General features: G+C 39.7%; 1 protein-coding gene across 3 annotated transcripts in view; it reads right to left on the bottom strand.

Annotated features, from left to right (window-relative positions):
* Positions 1-26972, bottom strand: part of ESRP1 (epithelial splicing regulatory protein 1) — a 41230-nt gene that overhangs the window by 13973 nt on the left and 285 nt on the right. The window contains exons 2-12 of one of the 3 annotated variants that reach the window (XM_019527942.1): positions 26829-26948; positions 25940-26053; positions 22082-22196; positions 14654-14752; positions 14482-14536; positions 12021-12131; positions 11786-11918; positions 11657-11699; positions 9090-9391; positions 5638-5856; positions 2282-2480 (exon numbers count right to left, since the gene is read on the bottom strand). In XM_019527942.1, coding sequence (XP_019383487.1) covers positions 2282-2480; positions 5638-5856; positions 9090-9391; positions 11657-11699; positions 11786-11918; positions 12021-12131; positions 14482-14536; positions 14654-14752; positions 22082-22196; positions 25940-26053; positions 26829-26948 — 1510 coding nt within the window. The remainder of the gene's footprint in view (positions 1-2281; positions 2481-5637; positions 5857-9089; positions 9392-11656; positions 11700-11785; positions 11919-12020; positions 12132-14481; positions 14537-14653; positions 14753-22081; positions 22197-25939; positions 26054-26828; positions 26949-26972) is intronic. The other 2 variants (XM_019527943.1, XM_019527945.1) reach the window with 2 other exon arrangements.

The following is a 26972-nucleotide window of genomic DNA, read 5'->3' as shown; positions in this document are numbered from 1 at the left end:
TAGAGTATTGTTTGTTAGTTTGCAGAACAGAGGAAGAAGCAGGTCACAACCTCACATAACCAAGCAATACAAATTAACGAAGGGTATTTCAGCCAGCTGCATACACAAGAATTGGGGCTGAGGCAGTTTCACAGAGCTCTTGAGAAGGGATCCTCCTTCATATGTACCATCCCACTCCCTGAAAGCTGCATCCCAACACTACTTTTTCTACACTGAATAAAAGAGTAACTATAGCTCCAAAAGGTAAAACTGGGTCCCTAAAATATAATTCTCCCCAAAAGCTATGCAGAGACCATTTAATGGCTCAGCTACTACTATCCCTCATGAAAGGAAGCCAAAGTGAAACTGCACACCTGAAGTTTAAAATCAGCTGTTCTCTCTTACCTATAACATCTAGATAAAAAAGTCTTCTGCCCCTTACCCACCCATGATTTGCAGCCTAGCATTAGCCCGTTTACAATATTTTTCTCTCCAAGAACAAGAATTGGCATGTATTGTTCTCCATCTGTGGAGATATGGACTGCTCAGTCACATTCAGATGTTTGCTCTTTTGCTGACTAAGAACACCAATCAGAGGTTTTTGCAATGCAAGTATTTGTCCACTAGGAACCAGACTGAATAACTCCTTATGCCTTCAAAAAGCTATCAGGCAACAAAATAATTTTAATTATAACCAAACTGGCTGGAATTAGAAAAATACATTTCCTTTACATGAAAAAGAGGGTCATACTTTGATTACTGCATTTCAGAGGTCAAACAGTAGAGTATTATTTTTTCTTTGATTCAACAGTAAATTTGCATGCACAATAACTCTAAGGCTGTATACAGATGTTCATTTCTACCAGAAGAAACTCCTTCTACTACAAAACTAGCCTGAGAGCTGACCTGTACAGATGCCCCTCCAAGCCCCATGCCTGGAAAGCTTCACTGGCTAGTTCTCCAACCAGAGAGCACCACAGGGCTGCTCTCTGGGCCACCCCTCCCCTTAGCCCATTAATAGACGGTCTGCCCTCTCCCTTGTTGGGAAGGGGGCAGGGCTGTCAAATGGCAGCTACCAAAAAGCAGCAGCAGTCATAGACAGCTGAGGAGGGTTCCTGCTCCAGAAGAATGGCCCCTCTCCAATCAGCTGATTGGCCGGAGTGGGGTATTCTCCCATGGTGGGAACCCTCCCAGTTCTTCCCCTGCAGGAGAAGAAACCTTAGCCCTTCATTGGGCTAACCTGGGAGTTTGGGAGCTGGAAGGGGGGGGAAGGGCACAAACCAAACAACCTCCCCTCTCCCTTCCCCCAAAAAAACAAAACAAAACAAAACAAAAAACTTCACCCCTGCTGCCAGGCTCCTGCGCTGTTGCTACAGTGGCAATGGCAGCCTACCTTGCCCTGCACTGCTCTGAGTCAGAAGTTGGGCTAGGGAAAGCCTCCTTACACCAGGCTCCCAGCCCCTGCAGCTTTCCCTTGCCCCATGCCACTCAGCTGAGCAGCAAGGGAATGATTTAAAAGATGGAGGAGGCAGGAGGCCTCAGACACCACACTGAAATGTTTTAGTTCAAAAGCGCACCGCCACCATTTTCTGTGCGCTGATGCGCATTTCACCACTTATGCAACTACAAGTGATGCAGCACAATATGCATCAGCTCATGGTTGGAGCAAACTTGATTAACTGAGTCTGCACCAATGTGCTGGATCTCCAGCATGTTGCAGTGCAAAAAGGTATGTGTATAAAATGCCCCAATAGACTTAACTCCATAATATTTAGATTGTTCATGGAGGACGTCATGGATTAGTAGGTGTTAACAACAGGCAGAATATTTGTGCTTAGGTCCTGAAAAAAGCATAATGGCTGGATCTGAACTTTGTTTAAAAGTGAGAAAGAATTATTTTAAAAAATTGAGAAGTGCTATATAGATATGACCCAAATTATTACATATTTTTTTAAAATGCAATGTTCCTTACCAAGACCTTCGTAGTCAAATTGACTTTTAAGAGTCATTGCTTGTCCTGGGCAAGTTAAGCTTCAGAAAGATAAGTTTGCAAGTGGGGAGGGGGAAGAAAGTCGTCACGCGCATAATCTGAATATAGTTTTTCTCCCATGTCATAGCAATCCACAACCAAAAGGAAAAAATAAGTGATCATAGGCTACCATTGATTATAGATTGAAAAGCCTTGCATTAACCATCCCCATTAAATATACCTTTCAAAGAACCAGAAAGACAGTCAAGAAAGAAGCTCCAACACCTACCAGCACACAGCATAGAGTAGTGCCAAGACCCAGGCAAAACTTACATGGTAACTTACATGGTGGTGGGGACAAGCCATTTCGATTTAAAGTGCCCCCCATTAATACAAAGTTCATTTCCTCAGCAGAACACTGAAAGACTTCAACATATCTATCCTTCATTGTCTTCTTATGACACTTCTGTGCAGCCAGAAAAGCTCGGTCTGCAGATTTCATCTGGATAAAAGCATCCCCTGATGGACGTCCCTGAAGGCAAAATAAAGGAACAAGTGCATCTATCGCTCTCATGCCAAAATTCATGTAATGAAATCCTGTTCTGATATCATAATGTAAAACAGTACTACCTGCAGAGCTGGGGAGAATACACTGTTAAGATCAAGACTATTTAAGCAATCACCACCCAATCTCTTGTGCCTATTAAGAGTTCCAATGCATATTACTCCAAATCCTCTCACTACTTCTAGGGAGCCAAGGTCTACTCGCTGCATAGTACATTTGACTCGCATCAAAACAGGCCATGGACAGTCATTTTAATATAATAAAAGGCTTAGTTTGTCTGTGTGTGTTTGTCTGTGCATAATGCTCCCAAACAACTAGACACGCACCACCCAGAGGGTGGGCAGTGATTGGCTGGGCGGCTCAGACCCAAGTTTGCACCACTGCCTGGGAAGTTTGGCTGTAAGGAACATGCCCAGCCATCCGAGCAGGGAGTGGGGCTTCCCCCTCCCTCCTTGCCTGAGGGCCACCCAGCCTGGACACCCCACAGAACAGCTGGTAAGAGGGGTGGGGGAGGCAGCAGCAGACAGGGACAAAGGGAGGGGAACAAGGAGGCAGGCAAATACCGGCCAGGCAGACCCAGAACAGCAGGAGGGGGTGGTGGGAAGCACGGGGTGGAGACAAAGTGCTGGGAGTGGGGTAGGGGTAGAGCAGGGCCAGATGTGGGGCTCCCTCACTGCTGCCCCTGCCCTGCTCTGCCCTCTGTCATTCTTGACAGGCAGTTTGCTAGTTTACACATGTAGCTTGAATGGCAATTAACTCAATTTAGCCCCAGTTGCACTGGGGGTGGGGCAGGGAGGAGGAGGAGGAGGAAGGAAGTGTTATCTCCATACATCCCAGGTACTTAGGGTGGGACAATGGGCTTGTTATTTGTATGATCCCAGAATAAGAGGCTTTGTCCTGTTATTAGCCTTAGATAGGTGCAGACCTAATAAAGAGTACAAATCAAGAAGTTTTCCTTAAGGTGTTAATTGAGATTGATAGATTTATACCAGAATAATTCTCCACAATGGGGCACCTTCACTCCAGCATGAGGAAAGTCTTTACCAGTTTAAACCTGTTTTGCTTGGGAAGGGATTTCAATTTACCAGAGCTGTCTCCCCAGATGACACTGTGATCAAAGTAGCCATGCAAGCTATTGCTATATAGGTACAACTACATCCATTTAAAATTTACATCTGAGGTTATACTGAGGGGAAAAAATATCTTTGAGCAGATGATGACCAAGAAAGGTTTAGTCCTCTGTACTGAGAGCTGATTTCTTTACTGAAAAAGGAAGAAGTTGCTGCCTTCTCTTATGAGCTCTGTAAAAACTGATCTCCAGAAAACAATAGTAGAGATACCATTGTCTATTCAGGTCAATGAGGTATTAATTTCAGTTCTTGGATGCAAACATTTAAATGCTAAAATTTCCACAAGGTACCTACATAATTCAAGAAAATGTTTCCACTTTTCATGTGTGCTGTGGCAGCAGCTTAATAAGGTACATTTAATTTAGAAGATTAATATAAATATGCTCCATTAATATAAAGATGAATTGAGGCAAGCACACATGCTTCCAGGGCAAGCAGCCATTGTTAGCAAACTACCCATGGACAAATTTATAGGACATGGAGGCCATGTAACTTTCACCAGTTTGTACATCATTGAATCTAAGGACCCTCAGCTTAACTAGACTTTTGTAGGCCAAGGAGTGAATGGCGGGCAGACACGACAAGCAAGGCAAAGTATCAATGCGAGTAAATTTGATAGTGTATTTGGTGCCCAAGCAAAAAAATATGGTTCCTGTCCAGAACAGTTTAAAACCTAAGCCCAATACCATTCAAATAAAAGGACTGGTCAAAGAAGACATCTTCAGACAGAGAGTGGCACAAATTTTAATAGATACCATCTTCTTTGCAGATTAAGACAGACAAACAAATGATTAATCCTGCTTCAAGCTATGGAATACTGGAAGCAAATCTATGCAGAAAAAATGGCCAATAAAGAGAGACTGTCAACTCAAGAGTTCTCCATTTTTAGGTTTCCATTGCTTTTGATACAAATTTAAAAGATCTATGAAGTATGCAATTTTGGTAAAGTAGATAAAGCAATGTAATTTAGCGGTTCCCAAACTCTGATAGATTGTGCACCAGCAATTTAAAATGATACAACCTTAAGTACCACCAGCAAATTTTTGTCATATAAAGTAATTATAATAAATCTGTTAACGCATACTACTGACAGATGGTCTGTATACCGCTGGTGCTATCCATACCACAGATTGGGAATGGCTGTGACTAATTTATAAGCCCTCAGAAGAATAAAAACTGGTAAAAATGACCAATTATGTAGGGCACAAATGAGATCAAGTCTTCCAGAGAAGCACAGGATATCCAACGCCTATGAGCATGTGCCCACTTTTCCCCTCCTGCCCATATAAATTATAAACATTCTGAAATTGTTTTCCTATATATTATACATAAAATCTGGCTAGGTGGCATGGGACTGAGACACTGAACATAGTTTAATATAAATTTACATACAAAAATATTTTATAATGCCACTTTAAAATTTTCTGCACCACATTCATTATTTTTCCAGCTAAATGTGGAATTAGTGCACTGGACTATGTTAAAAGTAGCAGTAAGACCCATGGGTCAAAATGTTTTTATTAGATATTTTGAATGCCCAACTTGAAAAGCCCTAGTTTTTCAGAATGTTCAGAACACTTCCTACCATCAGAAATACTAAAATTGTTTCTATTAAATCTTTTTAGGTTCAAAATATACATTTTTCCATTCTGTTTTTGAAACTCATTGTGCAACTGAATTATTCAGTCTTTCAGGGACAAACAGAAAAGAAAATCAGTTAATACCTAGCTTTTGTCTGATTATGTTAGTTTGTACACTGTATTGGATCCACTATTAAAACAGGCAAGCCTTTAGCTATCTGGCTTCTTCAGAAAGATTTTAATTACCACTACTATGCTTTTAGAGGGCAGAAACAGTGACTGACCCTAGTGCATTTAGGGGGAATACCAAAGCTTCTTCCTTGGTTTCCTACTGGTGATCAAGTCTTTGGGATCATAGATTAATATTGGCACAACGACAAGCAGGGCCTGAATTTTTTTTTTAAGTCTCACTACCTGGTGATTTAAGACCATGTGAACTCCATGAGTTCGGATATCCGTAGAGAATTCTCCCAGGAATTCCAAGATGTCCTCTATAGTGGCAGCATAGGGTAGACCACGCAAACGTATGCAGTCTCTGACATTGGTAGGAGGCACAAACTGCTGAGGTAATACAGGAAGGATTGATGGTGAGGGGAGGGGGACAAGAGGTGTAGAAGAGTACCTGTTCAGCACCTGCACAAAAATAGAAACAAGGAAAGGTGTGAAAGAAATCCTGTATCCCTCTAAACAGAATACAGCTTACAAAAACATTCTGTGAATTTGTACCAACCCCCCCCCCAGCTAGCCAATTATGGAATACATGTAGGATCTAGTGACTTAAAAATCACCCAATGAGTTTAGGCTTGCTTTATTTGAAAGAATCATCTTGGTTTGGTTTAGCATATAAACCACAAATCAACATTCCATAAAATGGAAAGTACTAGAGCAGCAACTCATTGAATATGCATCTTATATTTATTTATATAGTGCTTTTCATCCAGAAACCTTGTAGAACCATTTGGGAATTATGTAGTCATGGAAGAATCGCTTCTATCCAGTAAAACTACTGCCAGTTTGGTGGATAAAAACTGAAGCTCTTAACCAGCATGCAGCACAACTACACTGTAGATTAGGAGAAAGAAAAGTAATCTGGATATTTGTTTTATTTTATAGTACAGTATATGCTACTTTTTAATAGCGACTGTTCAGAAGCACAGTTCATCAGGTCACGCTTAGATTGGCCCAAAGATCATGTCACATTTTGGTATTTACTGTCATAAGCTTAAGTGAGAAGAACCCAGCACAGAATTACTTATATATTCATTCCTTTCCCAGAATAGTGCACATTTCCTCTGTTCAAGACTTGAAATTTCTTTATATCCACACAGACAGAAGTATTAAATTGGGTTTTCACCAGTGAACAGTTACAGGAACTGTCCAAAGTGCAAAGTCTAAGAAAAGTCTAGATTTGCTCATAGCTGGCCTAGATGACAAGATGGTGTACATGACAACAGACAAGATATACATCCATCCATCCCCACAGTTAATACCACCAGTTATGCTGAATGGCTGCTGTACTGTATAGCGGTCAGACATTTCTACGAATCTCTAGGGTGGACAAGACTACAGAAACCTACTCTAGCATGCAGCTGGTTGCTAACAGCCAGTTCAGCATGACTTGTTGAGTGGACAGGACTCCTTAAAAATATTTCTGTGATGGGCTCAGCTGATCTAATTTTCCTCAGGCTCCTGATGTGATAAGAAATTCTAGTATGCATTGCCCTTTGCACTCTCGTGACTACAGATGACTGAAACAGGAAGCGGCAGCTCACACAGTATAAGATAAAGAGGAGGATAACTGAGGGGAAGGGGAAGAACTGCCCTTGCCTAACTAGGGAGGAGACAGGAAAAGCTGTGCGTTCTGGTTTGTGGCAGAGGGAGGAAAGCTGTGGTCTCTCTTGGGCTAGGAATCACTCTGTGGAGACCTATCCACATTTTTCTAGAACATACCAATACAAAATCTGGTTAAGCAGCATAGTAGGTGCTGACAAACATGGGAATAGCAGCAGGAGTGCTGAATGGACAAGATGTACACTCCCAGGGAATTATGCAATCATGTGCCCGTGCAATTTTGCACGTAAAATGTATGACTACATATAAATTATGAACATTTAACCAGGCAGGCTCTGCACCTCCACCGGGCTCCTGGCACTGTAGCTGGGAGACCCATGTGGAAGCACTGAACACAGTGGCATGCTAATGGGGAGCTGGTAAGTGGGGAGGGGAGCTCCTGCCTGCAGTGGGGGGGCACGTGGGGGTGTGCGCACATGGTGGGGGACCCCATCACATGCTCTCTCACCACTCCCCCCGCTCCCATGATGCATACCCCTGCCACCAGCAGTGGCAGCAACAGCGGCAGGCCCTTGGGGTACTCATGGCCATAGCAAACAGAGCCCCCAGTGGTGCATGGCTCCAGCTGAGTCCTGGGAGCTCCACATAACAGCGGAGAGCCAGCCCAGCTGACCCACTGATGTGCACCTTTGAACCAGACCAGGGTGGTTCCATGCCAGCACATGGGGCTCACAGCACTGCAGGTGGGAGATTGGCTACGTCCCTCTTCTGTACCAATTAATTTAAGCTGCACCCTCAAAAAGATGCCCACAGCATATGCAGAGTACCAGTACTAGCCAGAATGCTCTCCTCCTTCAGCTTTAAAAACACAAACTAAAAAACTCTGCTTAAGTCATATTTTATATTAAGCTTAACAATGAAGTACAGATAATACATACATGACTAAACAGTACAGATAAGGCATATCAAGCTAATATTTAAAAAAATAAAATGCTCATTAACCTAAAGAAAGAGTAGAATCATTAATATCTGGAAAAGATTAAATCTTAAATGTTCTAAGGTCTAAAATTTTAAAAGGCTGCAACAAGTGGCCAGACTTATGGAAAAGAACTTCTCATCTAGATTTCAAAGACAAGGGATTCCCCACATATCACCTTTTCTTTTCTTTTTCTCCCCCCCCTTCTTCTCCTCCTTTTTAAGGTTTTAAGATTTTGGGCTGTTATAATTTAGCATCTAGCATTTCACTTAAGCCAGTTTCAATAGCTACCATCATATTTTATGTTCACACAGTATTCCTCCATTTCTGCTTGTTACAATGCAATATATTGTCAAGTACAAACACATTTTTCACCCCCTCCTTTATAAAGTAGCCAAAAAATTAATGGCAACAGGTTCCTGATGTTTTGGGATGAAAAATATCCTTTTAACTTTAAAACAAAGATACATGCTGATGCTATCCTATCACTGGAGAGTAGAGAATTTTAGTCTTCTGATGGCACTTCATAATTTGGTTAGAGATGTAGTGGTGCATGAGACTATCTTTAAATGCAAATGTATTCTAGAGACTAAATGGGATTGAAAAGCTGCTTTTGTGTCCTAACTATTCTAGGTCAAGTAGACCATTTTCAAGATTTGACTGTAGCTGACAGCAGCTTAAGAGATCTACTCCTGCATTATTTCTAGCAATGACTCTGAAAACCAGACTAGGCCTTCCTCTGTGTCTGCAAAGGGTTTCCAGAACTATGACCAGTTCAAAATGTAATGAATAGTCCTGTTGATGATTCTCTTAATTATGCTGCCTGTGGTACTAAAAGGAATAAAAACGCAAGCACAGTCACTAGATCCAATAAGCTTGCTCTACAAACAGAGGGAATCAAAAAAACTTGATTATGAAAGAATCTATGTAGTACATTTTCTGACCATAATTTGAACAAAAGGTCACACAACCTTCCCTCCCCTTTCTACCCCTCCATCCCCACTCCCACACAAGCCGCAAAGCAATTGCTCAAGCACCCTCATACATGGCCAATTCTTTGGCCTTAACAGTGCAAGGTACGTGTACATTTTTAACCTACCTGCTGAACTTCTGCTGCTGTGCTTCTGAAGAGTTCAATGTATCTTTTCCCCAGCAAGTCCTTATGCTTTTTTAGTGCATTTTGTGCATATTCCTCACAAGCAAACAACACAAAGGCATCACCTGTTGGCCTGTTGTCAGGGTATGTGACAAAAAGGATTCCTTCCTTTCCCCCCGTTACAGGGCAGTGCTGGCCAAAAAAAGTTAGCACTTCTTCTGTCGTTGCATTGAAAGGAAGACCTCGCATCCGGACAATCACTTGGTTTTCTTTGGATAGAAACTGAGCTACTTCATTGGAAGTGCCTTTAATAAAGACAGAAAAAAAAAAATCAAAAGCTGAGACCCCCATATGAGAAAGAAAGTGCAAGATAGAAATCCTTGCACAGATAGTTCATAACCAAGATCAAGAATTGGAACTCTGATTACTTCAGCCACTCAAAATCCACTTAGATATAGTAATATAAAACACTCATTGAAGTCTAGGAATGCTGCCCCTTTAATTGTTTGAATTAGAGTTTCACCCACACTGAAAGGGAAAAGTTAAGTTGTATTTACAGCATTAGCTGTCAATATTCAACTAGAGAACACCAGGCTAGGCCCATGAACAAAATCTGAATCTTTACCACAGGACCAGAGCAGCAGGTGGTGTGTATATTTTATATTATATTAATATATCTTTTTAAATATTATATTAATATTTTTAAATTCACATTTCCAAAATATTGCTAGTTTAGGTATCATAAGTCCAGGCCATTGCTTTGGGAGTTAGCAGCAAAGAGTAAACTTCTGAATGTTCAACTTTTATACATTTTTTTTTTAAACTATGATTCTGAGAAAAAAGACTGAAGGGGACCTCAAGAGGCGATATGGTCAAACCTCTGCTCAAACCAAGATCATCCCATCTAAACCACTGTAACCAAGCGTTTGTCAAATCTGCTTGTAAAACATCCAGTGATGGAGATTTCACATCTTCTCTATGGAATGTTTCAGTGACTTCCATAGAAACTTGCCAGTTTTGCCTTCAATATCTCAATGAGTCTCTCATTATTTAACTAATTTTACCATAATGTAAGTATCCCAGACATGATGTTCAAAGCTAGTTGACCAGGTAAGGTATGCATTTGGATACTTATGCCTAAACATAGTCCTCTCCTTCAAAGATGTTCACAGTGTAAAAATTAGACAATTACAAGACATACTACTTTTTTCCTAGTTTAGCCATGTCCCTCTAGATTAACAACACAGTAATCACACAGCATCACACAGTAACCAGTCCCATTAATAAACCTGGCCTGCTTTTCAGGAGCCTTTAAAGTAGTAGAAGTATTTGCTCCTCCTAAGTACTGAGTCACTGTGGCATCCTGCACCTTGAGTGCAGCAGGCAATTCCTATTTGAGTGGTAATTGGATGGTGAAAGGGGAGAATCAGGCTTCCCAATTGTCCCATCCAAGGAGATCCAATACAAAATACCCTGACAAGTTACAGCCACTACTATAATACTATAGATGTGGATAGCAACTCTCTGCACCCTAATCTAAAAGCATTCTCTTACTCACTACTGTAACAGAACTGTTCTGAAAAAGGAGACTGTGGGACGATTTACAAAAAAATTCTGTATCCTTGTAATGTTTGTGAAAGGTTCTTCCTTAAAAGTCACTTTTGCCCATCCCTTCTTATTTGCAACACATTTGGTCTCTCAGAGACTTGTCTGTAGCGTCTAAGAACAGGTGAAACTGAGACACTGCTATTCTGAAAAAGGATTCAAGTTCAGTTCAAGTTATTGATTGTATAGAAGCCCTGGCCCACCCTGGCAAATCAAGTTCAGGAACAGGTTAGTATGAATGGTAAAAATCCCTGACAGAATGACTGTTTGAACAAAGAACACGTTAAAAATATTTATATGATAGCAGGGATGAGAGCACCATTATGTCAAACATCACATCCACAGGCTGGAGAGTCCCTCCTCTAGAGCAGTAGTTTCCACCTTTTTTGTACCACAACTCATTTGTAAACAGTGATGGCCAGTCCTAACCCAGTGTCCCTCACTCCTGACCTGCTGCCTCTTTCCCCCAGGTCCCAGCCCCCCATTAAGTGGGGCAGAGGGTGGCCATGAGCCCCCCCCCCAGGCAGACTCTTGCAAACTGGAACTCTGACAGCCTGCAAGGGAAAAGCCCCAGTTTCCCACATTTTTCTCCTTTAAAGGTGAATCCATTTTAAAGTTTGTTGATTCATTTTTGAAGTTTATTTGCAACCCTTTCATATGTTCTTGTGACCCACTTCTGAGTCATGACCAATGGGTAGAGAAACGCTGCTTGAGAGAGGAAGTCACAGATTCTATGCATGTGGATGAGTCACAGCAAAAAGGTAGAGATGGGGGTGTAGGAAAGGGAGGATAAACCATAAGACAAATCAAAGCCAGCAGAGTATCAGTCTCAGGGCAACAACTGCCTAGTCATTTGATGAGCCAGTCAGACCTCACATACCAGAAATGTTTAACTCACAACTATAAACTAACAGGCACTTATTGGAACGGAATCCCAACTCCACCAATCAAAAGAGCCAGATTACCTCCTGCAATTTTAAGGAAGTCTTCACCTGTTGCTTTGTATACCTATGGAAAGAGAGGAAATCTGGTTATGCTTGGCATGTTGCTAGCTGCCCAATCAAGGAGATGCTTTGAAGATCAATGCTACATACCTCTATGTACCTATTCCCCATATGGTGCTTGTGTCTTTGTAGTGCTAGATCTCTGTGTTCTTCACTCACAAACCTGACAAGTGCTTCCCCATTCCTCCTACCTTGGGCATTGAGGCAGAGGGCAGCACCTCCCCTTTAAGAGTGAAGTAATAAGAAATGAGATGAGAATCTGACTGAAGCAGAGAAGTTACCATTTCTTTTTATAAAGCTGTAATGAGAACCATTGGCCACTAACTTAGCAATATTTAGGCCTTTGAAGAATCTTGCAATGTCCTGGTCAGATGACTGCCATGGTAAGCCTCTTGCTCGGATTACAGCATTGTCATCAATGAGGTCCATCTTGCTGCTGCAGATAAGAACAAAAATAAAGGGTCACATAACTGAAGCTTCCCCATCTTCAGTGACTGTCACACACAGACTAGAGCTGTGACATTTATTCACAACCTTAACCTTACGTCCACATTTTGTCCAAAAGTGCTTTCCACTGGCCGGAAAGCCGTAAACCAACATAAAATCATAACCATCTGATTCTCTCCATCCCTTTGCTATTTCCATCCTTTTCATTTCTGTTTACAAAGATGCTCTCTCCCCCCTCTTCCTTTCTTCCATATATTCATCCATTCTCCATTGTCCAGAGGCATATCAAAAACATGCAACACTATTTCCCTCCTCCTTGTCTCACCTCCATTTCCTTTAGATTTGTGTCTCCAAGACACCTCACACACATAGTACCTTAGACTTACATAGCACTCTCCCAGAGTCAACAAATAAAGCTTCATCACTTACTGTGGAAGCATAATTTTCCTATCTCTAAAGTGAGGATAAAAGCAGGTGGTTACCTCCCTCAGCCAAAATGACAGGGGAAATTAGTGTCAATTATTATTTGTACTGCTTTGGTACTGAGGACATCCAGTCATGGTTCAATGTCTCTACTGTACAAGTTGCTTTACTAACCACAGAACATGGTCCCTGCCCAAAGAAGTTAAAACTGCAGTTCACTGGCTCATGCCATTACCATACTTCTCCTCCCACCAATTTGGCTAGAAACTACAATGACTGCTAAAGTGCAGGAGTAGCTCAGCTACCAGCAGCTGGTTGGCAATCAACAGGGAACTTGTGACAGCTACAGGTTGGCTCAACTTGAGCTATAAGGAACATTTCTCATGGCTGATTATCTTCTTAGAGGAGCCACGAACAGTTGTACTGGCTTGGAAGTTGCATGAGTTTTTGTTATGCTGCTTAGCTTTGGGAGCAATACTTGCACTGTAGTAAAATTACTTTTCACATAATCACTCTATTCTCATATTAATTCCCTTTAATGATGATGGTTCTACTGAAATTTAAGCAGCTTTTGTCTGTCATATGGATACTGCCCTTCCTAATGAAACAGTATTAGTCTCTCATGACCCTGGCCCACATCAGGTAACTGGGATCCAGAAATAAAGGTTCTCTCTTATTATTAAGACTCTTCTACATCACTTTTGCCATTAATAGCCAAAGTCAGGGGAGAAAGTGAGTGAAGCTATCCAGCTTATTATAAAGGGCAATGGGTTGTTCAACAGCAATAGAGGTGGACTCACTTCATAGAGAACTTCTTTGAAAGAGGACAGAATTTTGATTTTGTGCATTTTGGTCTCTAAATCCATTTCAAGCATTAAAGAATATGTCTAAGGCACATGCATAGAAAGCTAGAAGATGAACAAAAACATATAGGAAGGCACAAAATCCCTGATATTTCAGAATACGAAGTGCTTAACATTTCTGACTACAGACAACTCAGAATTTACATTTACTTTCACTTTTGCCACACTACAAGGTCCCACCTAATCTGCCAACTATCACTACCCTCTATGTTGTTACTGCAGTCTGTGTTTTCCCCTTAAAGAAATTTTCTGTAATTAATCTCTTTTTGCTATTTGCTACCAAGATATAAAATCTTTTATAGTGTTTTATAGCATTTCCCTCTCTCGATAACACCCTGCTTATTTCCTCTTCAAGATCATTCATGAATATAAGAGCAGATCTACTACCAGTCTGTTGTGGGGAAAAAATGCTTTAAAAAGTACTAGTAACTAATGATATCATTAAGAAGCTCATTTGCTAAACAGGTGAGAAGAATCATTAAGAGGCTTGTACCTTAATTGTAATCATCTAAGCTTTGTTGTCATCAGTGAACACATTTTAAAAGGACGTTATATTTATGTGATTTACTCATAGAACTCCCATAGCTTGTCAGTATCTTTAGAGTCATACATGCAAGAAAACGTCTACAGTTGTGCTGAATTTGGCAGCAATTACTTTTTATATCGTTACTTTAAAATGAAAGCCAATATCAAGAGGTTGTTTAACAAGGGTTTAAAATCATTCTTGTATAATAGCACAGTGTGTTCACTATTAATGATGATAATGAGCACAGTCCAGAAACTAGCAGCTAGTAACAAATAAGGTGGAAAAAAAGATGTTCAGCACCTGGTTTTATTTTACCATATGTTTCATTCTCTTTGTCCCTCCTCCTAATTAGACTTACTGGGTTCTTTAAAAAAAAAAAAAAAGGCTTCCCAACAACATAAGAGGCTATATGAACAAATGCAAAAGACAACCCTTTGCAAATGTAGCCAAATACAGAATTTTAAGAGTAGGTCTGGTTTCAGGGATGCTGTGAAGGCTTATGTCCAAAAAGAAGGGGAGGTACGTACCAGGGACCACTCTCAAATTTGTAGTTCACCCTTTCTGGATCTGAAAATCTGTGATCTACGAAACACATCAGAAATTATTTTTATCCAGCATGCAAGAAAGAAAAAAAAAACCCCAAAAAAACAACAAAAACAAAAATGCAAAAAAACAAACTATTTTACTATGGCCACTTACTGTATGGTTCTGAAATTAACGTTAAAATAATATTGCCCATATCTTCAACCTGAGAAGCCCCACAGTGAAATGCTGGATTCCTCTTGTCAAGATTTAAATCTACATTGTGGAGTTAAGTCAATAGTTATTGAGTAAGTCTGTTACCAAAGAATTCGCCCACACGCTAGGGCCAAACATTCATATTGCCACTGACTCAATCAACGTAACATTTAATCCATTCTCATTCATGATTTGAATAAAAATTCAGCCATGTTAATCCTCAGTCACCATTACTTAACACAAGATCACTTCAGAAAGCATTTGGCAACAGTGGAGATCCCAGTAACAACTGTAAGGTATTTAGTAGATCTGGGTGAAAGTTGCACAGATTCTTGCGTTTGAAATAACTAGATTCTAGTATGCCATGCCTAATGGGGGAGGAAAAAGGCTGAGTTAAAACCATATCCCAAAGCTTAAAACTAAGGTCATAGTATTTAAATATACATCATACAGCAAACAGTCCCTTATAAGTCATTCATTCCTTGCCTTTACCATACACTTTCTACAAAGATGCAGTTCATAGCACCTTGTCCACTTCTACAAATTTTAAAACCAAACCAAACCAACCAACCAACCAAAAACCCTGCTCACCTAGTATTGAGACGTGGCAAGAATTGGGTAAAGGCACATTACCCTAGTGAAACAGTAACTTGATCCATTATTTGGAATAAGTAGAAGTGAATGACAAGGATGAGAAAATTAAAATGGTCAGGAAAGGCATTTTGTAGGAACACCGGACACTATCTTTGCAGCACTGCTACCCAAGTGAAGAAAACTAAACCATTGTTTCCATTATGGAGTACATTAAAATGATCTGCAGTTGTCCCCAGTTAGATAAAGTATTTTGGAAACAGGTAGGTGGGAGGGAAGGAAGAAATGGTCCTACTTCTAAAAATCTGGTTGGTTGCTTTCACATAAAGATGATAGGAAAAAAAGTTCATGCTGCTAGCCTTTTGGAATTGGAAAAAAAAAAAAAAAATCTCACTTTGCTAAAGACCCAAACTACAAGGAACCGGGGTACAGAAAATTAACGAGGGAAGTGTTATACATGTGATGTAACAACTCATGACCTTAGAGATAGTTTTTAATTTAAAATATACATGGGGCATTTTGGAATCTCTACTAAGAAAATCAAAGCCAGAAGCATGGCCCTGACCACTAGCTGTGGACCCAGAAACCCATGAGTTTAAGACTAAATGAGTCAAATAGGTTTTGCCTGGAGTTTTTCTGTTTTGGCAAGTTCTAACTTTCAAGTTTTCTTCCCAAGCTAATTATAACAATAATAATACATAAGTTTAAAAAAAATACCTAGACTATTTTTTATGATGGATGCTTAGTTCAAGTTACCATGAAATACTTCTGCCCTTCCCCCCACTAGCTTTCCTTACCTAATATATTTTGCTAGATGTTTTTCTACCCAAGTATCCAATTTAGAAGTTTTAATGTTCTAATATCACACTTTAATGCAGGGCTGTTCAACTCCCAGCCAGCCAGGGTCTACACTCCCCCTGGGGCACATCAGTGGAGGGCTGCATGTTGTGCAGGACATGGGTGCTTCACCCTCAACTCCCTAGCCATTGGGCTCCACCAGTGTGCCACCCTGCTCAGCAGCCCCAGGCCATGGTCTGTGCTGTGCTGCACCACACTGCCCTCTGCAGTGGGGAAATAAATGGCAGCTGGGTAGAAGCCAGGAGACCACAAATTAACCCTTCGGGTTGGCATACAGCTCTTAAGCGACCAGTTGGACAGCCCTGCTCTAATAAATAAATTTAAAAGTTGTAGGCTTTTTCTCCCCTAAAAACAACCAAGTAAAGTTTAAGAGAATCTATTCTTAAAAATTATTCCTTCAGTCTAGAATTCTTTTCCCGATATAGTAGGCAGACAAGAGTCCTGACTAATACCAACCTACAGTATCCCTTTTCAACACGTCCAATGTTCACAGAGAAAGGTAAAAAATCACTTTACATTTAAATAGAATGAGTGGTTTCCCTATTTATTAGGAAATTAAAAATTAAGATTCATTTTTTAATGAAACAAGTGACAAACAACAGTGCATATATTTTATGCAGCCAAAGTATTGTACATTTTCTTTGAAAATGTTCACAGAAAAATATTTACCACTGCTACTAGGAAGCTTCAGGAAATATTTATAGTGCAGACACAGGGGATCAGTTCAGATGCAACAAATGAGTTATGTTAACAGATGTTATTTAGCTAGAGTAAGAGAAAAAGTAAAGTTAAAAATCAACATTAGTGAGAGCTGGTGAATGATGAGATAAAAATTTTCACTACTTTGCTTCTTACTAACTGGAATCAGTTTCCATTCATTTGGAACACTGGTTAAGCGGAAAGTAGATTTCTGCGTACATTTTACAAGAAGACTGTTGGCAACAACAAAGTTATTCTTGACAAAGGCTTGTATTCACATATAGTTGCCAAGCACATATGAATGGTTTTACATTTCAATGATTTTTCAATATCCCACTTTACAAGTGTTAGGTTTTTACTTTACTTCAAAATCACTTTTTCTCCTACAGAACATTCCACAGATCTCATAAACAGTTTGCTTTAACTGGATCAGATATATAGATGTCTAGTTTAATTTTGGGAAGAGAAGCAATTTCTTTCACACTTTTACTTCCTGCACTACAGAAAGGATGTGGACAAACTGGAGAGTCCAACAGAGGGCAACAAACATGTTTAGGGGGCTGGAGCGAATGATTCCTAAGGACAGGCTGGTGGAACTGGGTTTCTCTCTAGTCTGGAGAAGAGGGATTTAATAGCAGTCTTCAAACTATCTGAAGGATGGTTACAAACAGGACGGAGCTACACTGTTCTCAGTAGTAGTAAGTAACAGAACAAGAAGCAATGGTCTCAAGCCGCAGCAAGCGAGGTGTAGGTTAGATATTAGAAAAGACTCTCATTAGGAGGGTAGCAAAACAGTGGAATAGGTTACCCAGAAAGGCTGTATAATCTCCACCCTTGGAAGTTTAAGACCTGGCAAAATAGTCTTGGCCATGATGATATAGTTGGGGATTCTCCTGCTTTGAGCAAGGAGTTGGATTAGATGGCCTCCTGAGGTTCCTTCCAGCCTAGTTTTCTACGATTCTGTGAAGAGTTCGAATTGATATTTAAAGCTGTAAAGGCTTTTCACTGTGAATGGCAACTGGTCCAGCATAAGTAAACTCTATAGACAATATATGGATGTAGGGTCTATTTATTACGTTACACATGAGTGCATCTGTATTTTAAATTGATCAAAAGGCAAGGCATAGCTGCTGTGTAAGTACAGAAACAAGGAACTACAGAATTTTACTCCAGCCGACTCCTCCTGTAGCTCTGAAGGAGAGATTATTAACTAGCTCTACCTTAGGTTCATTTGTGCAGACGAGGAAAATAAGCTGTTTCCAGTACTCTCCTTCATGGTGTTGGACCTACACTTTACACCTTCACCTAAATTGTACTTTCTGCCTTCTTCCTATCACTTCTACAGTGTTTCTCCATCTCTTGTCTTTCTGCTTAGTCCATCCTCTTTTCCCTTTGTTTTATCCATTTTAAGTCCTTCAGGACATGATTTATTTTATTTTGACAGTGTTTATCACAATGTGGTTCCAATTCTAGTTGGTCCCAGGCACTACCAGGAAATGAATTATCAAAAATTAGAAGTTTAACTACTCTTGTTTATAATTAGGAGACAGGTTTGTTTTTTTACTACTTTGTTGAGTTTTTTTGCTGTTATTGTTATTCAGATTTTATGCAGCATGTCTTGATTTTCATTTGCTTTTGAAAAAAAGTCACATGCCCACAGATATACTAAACACTAGCAACAGAACAGGGAGTGCAGTCTTTGAGGTAGTTGACTGTTCATCCATAAACATATTTCCTATTCTTATTTATCTTCACACTAGCCTAACTGAGAAACAAGCAAAGCAGCTATTCTTCTCCAACTGTATCCTCTGCATCTTCTCCAGCTGCTTGTCATGTAATGGCTTCTACAGGCCTGATCTTGAAGGAAAGGAGGATCTGACTAAATTTAGTCATGCAAGCTTTATTCACTCCACCCTCAAGGCATTCATGACAGTGTGAACTGGCTTAGCAAGGTTTGCAAATTAAAGGGAGTGAGTTAGCTAGGTATGTAAAGTGCAAGAACACTGCTGAGCCTTCTGTACATATATTTATACAAAAAAGGTAAATTCTTTTTTGGATAACCCTGACTTCTTTTCCAGAAGAACATGATTTCTCTAATGACTTTTTTTTTAAGTTGATTTTCTTGTTACTGATATGTTACTTTCATTCATATGGTCGCATTAAATAAACAAAAATCTCTCACACTATTTGGCTGTTTGAAATCATAGAAGTTAGCCAAGAACAGAAATATTTATCTGAAAGGTAAGATTCACAGCTAGTCTCAGTTCTCCCTCAATTTCTTGAATTTGAAAAGTTTCAACTATTGCTATTTTTCCTTCCTTAAAAATAAAGGTTTATATTTTGCTCATGAGAACAACTAATGATTTGTATTATGCAGGTTTAAAAAAAAAAAAAAAAAAAAAATTAGAGTGTTCACAGGAAAACCATATTCTCGTAACAAAGGGATTCCAATTTCAACAGACTTCACGTAGCTTGCTGATCCAGTTGACTGTCAAGTTCCTCTGGGTATTTAGTTCAATCTCTCTCAGCTCTTTCCCAGAAAAGATTACCTTCCCTGAACAAAATATATTGTCAGGCATCATAACATGCAGTTGTCTGATTTATGCCATGGACTTAAATATTTTCAACTAAACAGTTAACTAATGATGCAATTCCCAATACAGATAAGTACTGTCATCTATGTGTTCACTCAAAGAGAGCATACAAGGGAACCACTGAAATTTTGGTAGCATTCTTTTTTATACAGCTCTCATATACAAAACTTTCCAAATGATTTCATGCCTCTCATGCCAAGTTCATATGAGTTAATTTTCTACTCAAGTTACTTATCTTTGTTACAAAATTGTCTCATAGTTGAATGAAACTATCTAGTGTAGCAATTTAAGTGAAACGGGCCAGTTTGTATTGTTAGTAATAACCAGGAAATAGTTTAATTTGTTTTGGCAGATCTTTGAAGACCAGGCATATTTTTAACCTATTGACATGTATTGAAAGTCAGAAAATCATTTATATGATCTTCCCAAAATCTTGAAATGAGTTGATGGATGTTTCTAGCAGATGAAAACCCTACCAAAACAGCAGTATAGCTCAAGGAAGTGCTATTCCTCCTGACAAATAATTTAAAGCACACTACAGAAACACATAGAAAAAACCAGAGTATTCTGGCCACTTTACAAACAGAGTAGATTTACAAAGAGCTAATGGTGAAGCAGAAATACAGAAGTCAGACAAATAACTGAGAACAAGAGAGCTGACAAAACTCACAGACCAAAACAACACTCTAAATTATATGCTTAAGGAAAGGTGTTGGTAACTAGTTTTTTCAAGTCCACAATGCAGATCTGTATCAAAGAATTTCAGTGCACATGCACACACACACCTGGTCCACCAAACAATCATTCACTTTGTTCAAGTTTCATTGGTGGCTATAGTGATGGCGGAATTAGAAGAGACTAAGTTTCAGACAATACCTGGCATTGTAACTTCTGTTCAAACTCTTCCCAAAGGAGGTCTAACAATATTTGCAAGCTTATGGCCATGGAAATCTTTTGGTCAGATTTTTGGGTAAGTCATGACACTACAAAAGAGGGTCAAGAAAACCAGTTATCAGCAAACTTTTGTTAGGGTCCTACTACTCAGGAGATATATTATTGAGTTCACAGAGAAGGCATATTTCACTGGTGCAATTTCTTCAAAGTAGCTTATTTTTCAGAGATACTGGTAGATCATCCTTAAGCTATGAACTCTTCAGAATAGAAAACATAAATATTCCTACTAAATTCCTAGCATGTAAAAGCAGAGACTTAATATTACCCTGCTCCTGTATTATGCAGAGCCCCATATTCAGAGATCTTCATATACTGCATATTCACAGATCCACACCTACCTTTTTTTGCTTTAGGATAGCAGGATAAGCAAGTAACTGCTTCCTTACCAGAAGAGTTATAGTATTTACACTAATTCAGCATCTGAACTCACAAGAACAGACTACTTCAAGCATCCGATTCTATAGCTGGTTAGTAGCTGCTGTAGCACTGGCATTTTAAGCCTTGTTGCCACACAGCCAAATGAAAACAACCCCCCTCCCCCATCCAAATCTGCAGTTATTTTCTATTTCTATTCATTTTCTACTGAGGAAAGGTTGTAGTGTCTCAGATATCACTAGGTGGCAAAAATTGGTAAATGCCAACCACTTACATGTCAAAGAGGGAGATACATTCTCAATGATTTTGTCCAACTGTTTCTCCCCATTAACATTTATTCTAGCTTTGAGAACTAAGAAAATCATTTTGAATTCCTTCTCTTCCTCCTAGTATTTGCTGCCTCCCTTTGAACGCATCAGTTGAAAAACACTTTTTTTTTTTCCTATTTCTGAGCTTACAGATACAGAACAGTGAAAAGACACATTAGGCACAAGCAAAGCAGGAGGAACATCTTTTCTATCTACTGGTTTGAAGTTCAGTTTAAGTTTCCATGTGCTGCCCAGGTATGCACAGAAAAGAAAGTCACATAGTAAAACACTGTTTAAGAGAACTACAAAATTAAGTTACTGCTTACTTGAGAACCATTCTGGAAATCCATTTTAACCACACTGACATCTATGAAGCAAAGGGAAGGCAGTATTGTCCAAGTGTTGCTAGCATCCCCTACATTTTGTAGGGTATCCAAGTAGAGTTTACATCAAAATGTGCATAACACAGGTACTGAAAACAACCATGTATTATTCAAAGATTAAACACCATAATCATTTTAGAAATAAATATCAATATTTAAACTAAGGTCCCAGAATAGCCATGATCATTTAATATCTATAAAGTGTGATAAAAATGCAATGAAAATTGACATATTGAATGCACTGAGCATGAACTGTTGTAGTAATGATTCGTTTATTAAAATAAACCAGGATCCAGATTTATCATAACTTTCCACTAAAGAAAACAATGAATTAGCCATTCATTGTATTGCAAAACTAGGAGACAGAAAACAGAAAATAAAGTTCCTTCCAAATCTCTTACCATTTAAGGTTCTGGTGAAGCTTTTTGCAAGGCACTATATATTTTTCCATGACTCCTATAGACAGTGCCATCTTTAATAGGAAATCCATTTGGGTTCAGTGTGGTTTATTAAATTATACTATTTCCGAATAACCATGGTAAACATTCTAGTAGTCCCTGACAGTATTCTTGTTAGAAGTACGAATTTACTACTGCAACAAAAAAGATGTAATTTTTAAAAGGATACATTCTGTCATGACCGCAACATCCAGTTTGCTAATGTCAGGTGAGCCAGGACAACACTTCTTGAACTCCTTCCTCAAATCAAAAAAAGAGTAGAAGCATTCAGGCAGTAAGATATTCTGTAAGAGCAAGATAGTTACTGTTAATTAAGGTGAATTCCATCTTTGTTTTTCCCCCCCCCACTTCAAAACTTTTAAAGTAAAATATGCACACATCCCCAATTACAGTAAGCCTTTTTATAAGATTTTTTCAGCAGTTTAAGTACAGCTCTGACTTTCTTATTCAAAAAGATCTTTTTTCTGTGTAATCATAAATATTTGCTTCGGTTACAAGCAAAAGGAAAGGATTTTTCAGCCTCTTGGCTACTGTTACTAGTCCTGCAGATCCAATGCATCTGTTGGAGAACATATAGGTACTATTGCAACATTTTAATAGCTCTTGGTTCCAAGTTTCATCCTTACAAGCCAGAGGGCAGATAGTTCAATTTATGGACCTCAATCAGATTTTGAAAGATGAGAAGACACTTTATAGACAGATTGAGTTTTCAGAGCACAAATCACACTTCAACTATTCATTCTGACACTTTGTAACACTGCGAATCTGTAATTGTGTGATGTGATGTAAAGGTTGTGGGCTGGTGTTTGATGAATACACCACTCCCAACCTGTGAAGCCAAGAGTGAGTTATGTTCCTCATCTCAAACGAGGGCTAATAAAAGCCTTTAGGCTCACAGACTCTGTAAATGTTATGCTACTACATACAACACAGACTTAATTTATTTTTAAAGCCTTCATTGTCTAGTTTTGAGACAGGCTTCCTTAATTATGATGAATGCAACTGCACAAAATTTGGAGGGAAATTAAATGAATACAGGATGACCTCTGCAAGTAATTTGTAATAGCTTTTTAGATGGAAAAAAGTCACTGTTTTTAAGTTTTATGTCCTGAATTCTTTAAATATTCTAGGACTATACTTGATTATTGTGCACCCATTTACATGTAGCCCTCTTATTTATTGAATTTGGGGGCAGGAGGAAATATTCCACATCTGAAGAGAGAGCAGGGGGAGAGAAGGGAAACATTTATGGTGTCTGGATTAAAAAGACAGTTACTTAGAGGTCTGGGATCTTGGAGTCATCCTGTAGGAGACTCATGAGTAACAGACAGAATGCAGGTTGGCTGTCAAGTACATTGAATGCAAATATAAGAATATCATCATCAGGTTATATTTTCTATTTAAACCACTACCACATGAAACTCAGATCAGAAAATGCAACAGGATGGCATCTTGCAATGTATTTTAGGATAGAGACATTTTCAGATATTATCTCTCCCATTGCTTGAACAGCAGCTTCTTAAAAGAATGGAACTCTGAATTAATGGAATATTGTAGATACAAAGTATTATTTCCATGTATAACTAATTTAACACTGCCTTACAGAGCAAATTAAATAAAATAGATCTAGAATGTGGCTGCTCTATGAGACATTTGGCAGCGTATACATTCGTGCACAGAAATACAGGGTTTATTAGACTGGAGAAGAAAATTAGTATTCTAGCAGTTTAACAGATCCTCCTGTACCCTTTTTTTTGGTAAAGAATTAGCACAGACAGTGTGTGTTTATATTTGAGTTCTTATTTGTACCTAGCTGGGGGAGTGGGAAATCACTTTCCACAAATGCTGCTACAACTGTAAGGTTTTATATTGTTTGGTTGTTGAGGACCCTTTTTCAGGATCATCAGGACAAGATCCTTACCTCCACAATGTAAAGACTATCCAATGTCACAACACATTCATTAATAGAATGACAGGGTGGATGCACATGTGGGAGGAAAGCTAGATGTTAGGCTCTAACAAGTTGGGATCGAATCTGAAGTAATAACAGATTTTTTGGCTTGGGTGTAAACAGGTCTGTGACTACATAATTTAAACCCCACCCATTTTTCAAAGAGTTTGCATTCAAATGTAAGGTCATCACAAAGGCTGGCAAGTCTCTGTGCTGTCCTCCTCTGCAAGAAGAACAGGTATGAGAAAGACATCATTAACTCTATTACTTATTTTGTTTGCATATTTCAGCAGTCAAATGCATGTCCACATGCTACGGCCTAACTATTTATCCCATTATAGAAGTTAAACAGCAAGATCTTGCTTCTCTTCAAAATATGTAGTAAGTAATCTGGGCATCATTTTTAAGTGTAAATACAATTTTTTTCCCCACTGTCACTTCTGTTCCTTTTGATAAAGGATATGCAGGGCCTCAGCCTTTAGAAATTTCTCAGTTTTAATTTAATGACACTTTGGTTCTCTTCCCTTTTTACACTAAATGAATCTCTCTATTCAAACTTTCAACATAATTTGAACCTGCATACACATGGTAGCAATGATTCTAAAAACCGGGCTGTGGCAGTGGCTCAAGCTGACTATCCAAAACACAGACATTCTGGACCTTCCTAAAGATTTTTTGCTACAAATCTTAAATTTAGGCCAATACTTAAGTATGTAGAGAAAGCCCTATCCTAAAGATCTCATTAACTACAGTGACAAAGAATTTTCAGAAATCTGGGGGATATGTTATATTCTCCAATTACACTGAAAGATGAACTAGGTAAACCGTACATCAATTTGATAACTAGTTCTGTTGTAAAGAGATGAGATGCATCACAATTTACTCCCCCCTCCCATACTCTTTACAGAGACAATTCTACATCAGTGCATACAGTAGTATGAACTGTAGTAGTAGGATTCATAATGTAGCAGTACACTCTATTAAAATATTAGAGGACTGACATTTTTGGAATGACATAACATATCAAAAAGCATTGACAACCAAATCTTATACTGTAATCTTACAGCAGTAAAAAGATCAGTTACATTGTTATCCTCATGCTTTAGCCATCTAAAACAACAGGTACTGGAGAGAATAAAATGTACAGAGATTGCTATTAGGTGCAGCAAGTGAAAGAGGGGATTATATACACATTACTAAAGCTGCATTCCCCTGATTCTTAAAACATCCATAGTCCCACCCATACTGAAACATGGACCTGTGGTATTGTTTTTTTTGTTTGCTAACTGGGGTTCCTTCACATCATTGCAATTGTACTGTTAATGGTAGGAATCTACAATTACATTAGTGGTATGGTGCTCTGCTTGAGATTATGAATCTGTTCATCCTTCATAATCTGTCCTGATCAATTCCTTACAAATACAGGCAAATTCCACTGTTACAGTATAAACTGAATATATTAAGATAGGAAGCTACCAAACCTAAGCATGGAGTTCAAAGTCTCAAAGTTTAGCATGTACAACTGCAAAAAAATCTTGAACTCAAGACATTTTTCACAAATTCCTAGCTGCAGTCCTACGAACCAATCAATTTGTGTATGTTAGCTACATTAAATGAGTCTTGAGATTGGTCTACATGAAAGAGTTACACCAGGTTAAAAAAGTAGGATATTCATTTAAATTACTGTATTTAAGCCAGCACAATTTCCTAGATGGTCACATATTCTGCCACAAGGAGTACCATTTCTATCTAAGCAATTTCCAAAACAGACTTACCCTAAACCAGTAAAAAGGTGCTCATACCAATCTAATTCCCTAACCCCAGACAGACATTCTTGTTCTAGCATAGCTAGAGGAGATTATAACTCAAAATATCCCACTTACATAGACCAGTCCTTGAATCTGGTAAAATTATTTAGAGATTTCTGTGTTATTTTAATATCAGGCAATTTGAAGTAGAGAGAAATTATGAAATCTTCAATAAAAATCAAAATCAATCACATTTAGATCAGTCTCAAGGAATACTGCACCCAATCACTGTCTTTTTACCTTCCCTGCCCCAACCCATCCCACCTACCTTTTTGGAAGCTTCGGGATGCAGAACCTGTCTGATGTGAAGCTGTCCATCAGCACAGAAACAGAAGGAAGTACCTACACCGATATTCAGCTCATTGCTTACAGACTGGTTGAACTGGAAGTTGCAAAGACACAGACATGCAGTAGCTCAAAAGCACTAAACCCTTCCCCACGCAAGCAGAAAGGGCCCTTACGATGCTGTTACTTGCTTGTATGAACCTAGAGGACTTGAAGGGGCTGCCTGGGTCATCAAGCCAGCCCCTTCCTATTGCAGGCTACTTTTAAAGCCATTAAGCACCTGTGCCTGCACAGCGTGGTGCTTCACTTCAGAGATGGCTGCATGGCAGCTGCAGGTTAAGTGACCGGATCAGGTGGGCTCCATTCACCAGACCAGGGTTCCTAGTGAACCTCTACTCCTGGAGAGGACACTGCCAGGCTACAACTCGTCCAGCTCAGCACATCACTCAGATGTCCTGCTTTCTCCAAGCTGCAGCCACCACACACTAGTCTCAGTACAGGCCATGCAGGCTCCTGGTGCCTCACAAAACCCCTCAGGGTTTGGGGTCCACTTTCAAGAGCACCCCAAGTCCCAACAAGTGTTAGGAGAGCCAAGGGCAAGGCCAGAGCCTCCTTGGAGAGCCAGGCCGAGCACCGAGGGGCCTATAGGTGGCACCTTAGCTAGAAAGCTGCAGCTGGGGGCAGTGAGGCGGGGGGAGCAGGCTGCAGACAAGTTAGCAGAGAGCCGGAGCCCAACATGCCCCGGGGGGGACCTGGCTAGGCAGCAAGACTCACACCCCTGCTCCGCACCACACTGCACAGGAGCAGCAGGGCCTGTCCCAGTCTCAAGGCCAGGCAGCAAAGGCATGGCTCCCCACCCCTGCTCCCCTCACCTGTCGGAGAGCTTGCTCCAGCGGCGGGGCCAGCGCCAGGCGCTCTTCTTCCACCTCCTTGCACTCCTCCGCCAGGGCCAGGTGCTCGGGGCGCACCAGCACCTCGTGCAGGCTCCCCAGCTCCGGGACAGAGAGACACCGTCA

Source organism: Gavialis gangeticus, unplaced genomic scaffold (genome assembly GCF_001723915.1).
Source record: "Gavialis gangeticus isolate Ggan-Ray unplaced genomic scaffold, GavGan_comp1, whole genome shotgun sequence".
NCBI lineage: Eukaryota > Metazoa > Chordata > Crocodylia > Gavialidae > Gavialis > Gavialis gangeticus.
Note: the sequence above shows the minus strand (reverse complement) of the source record. Positions and strands in the feature narration are given on the sequence as shown.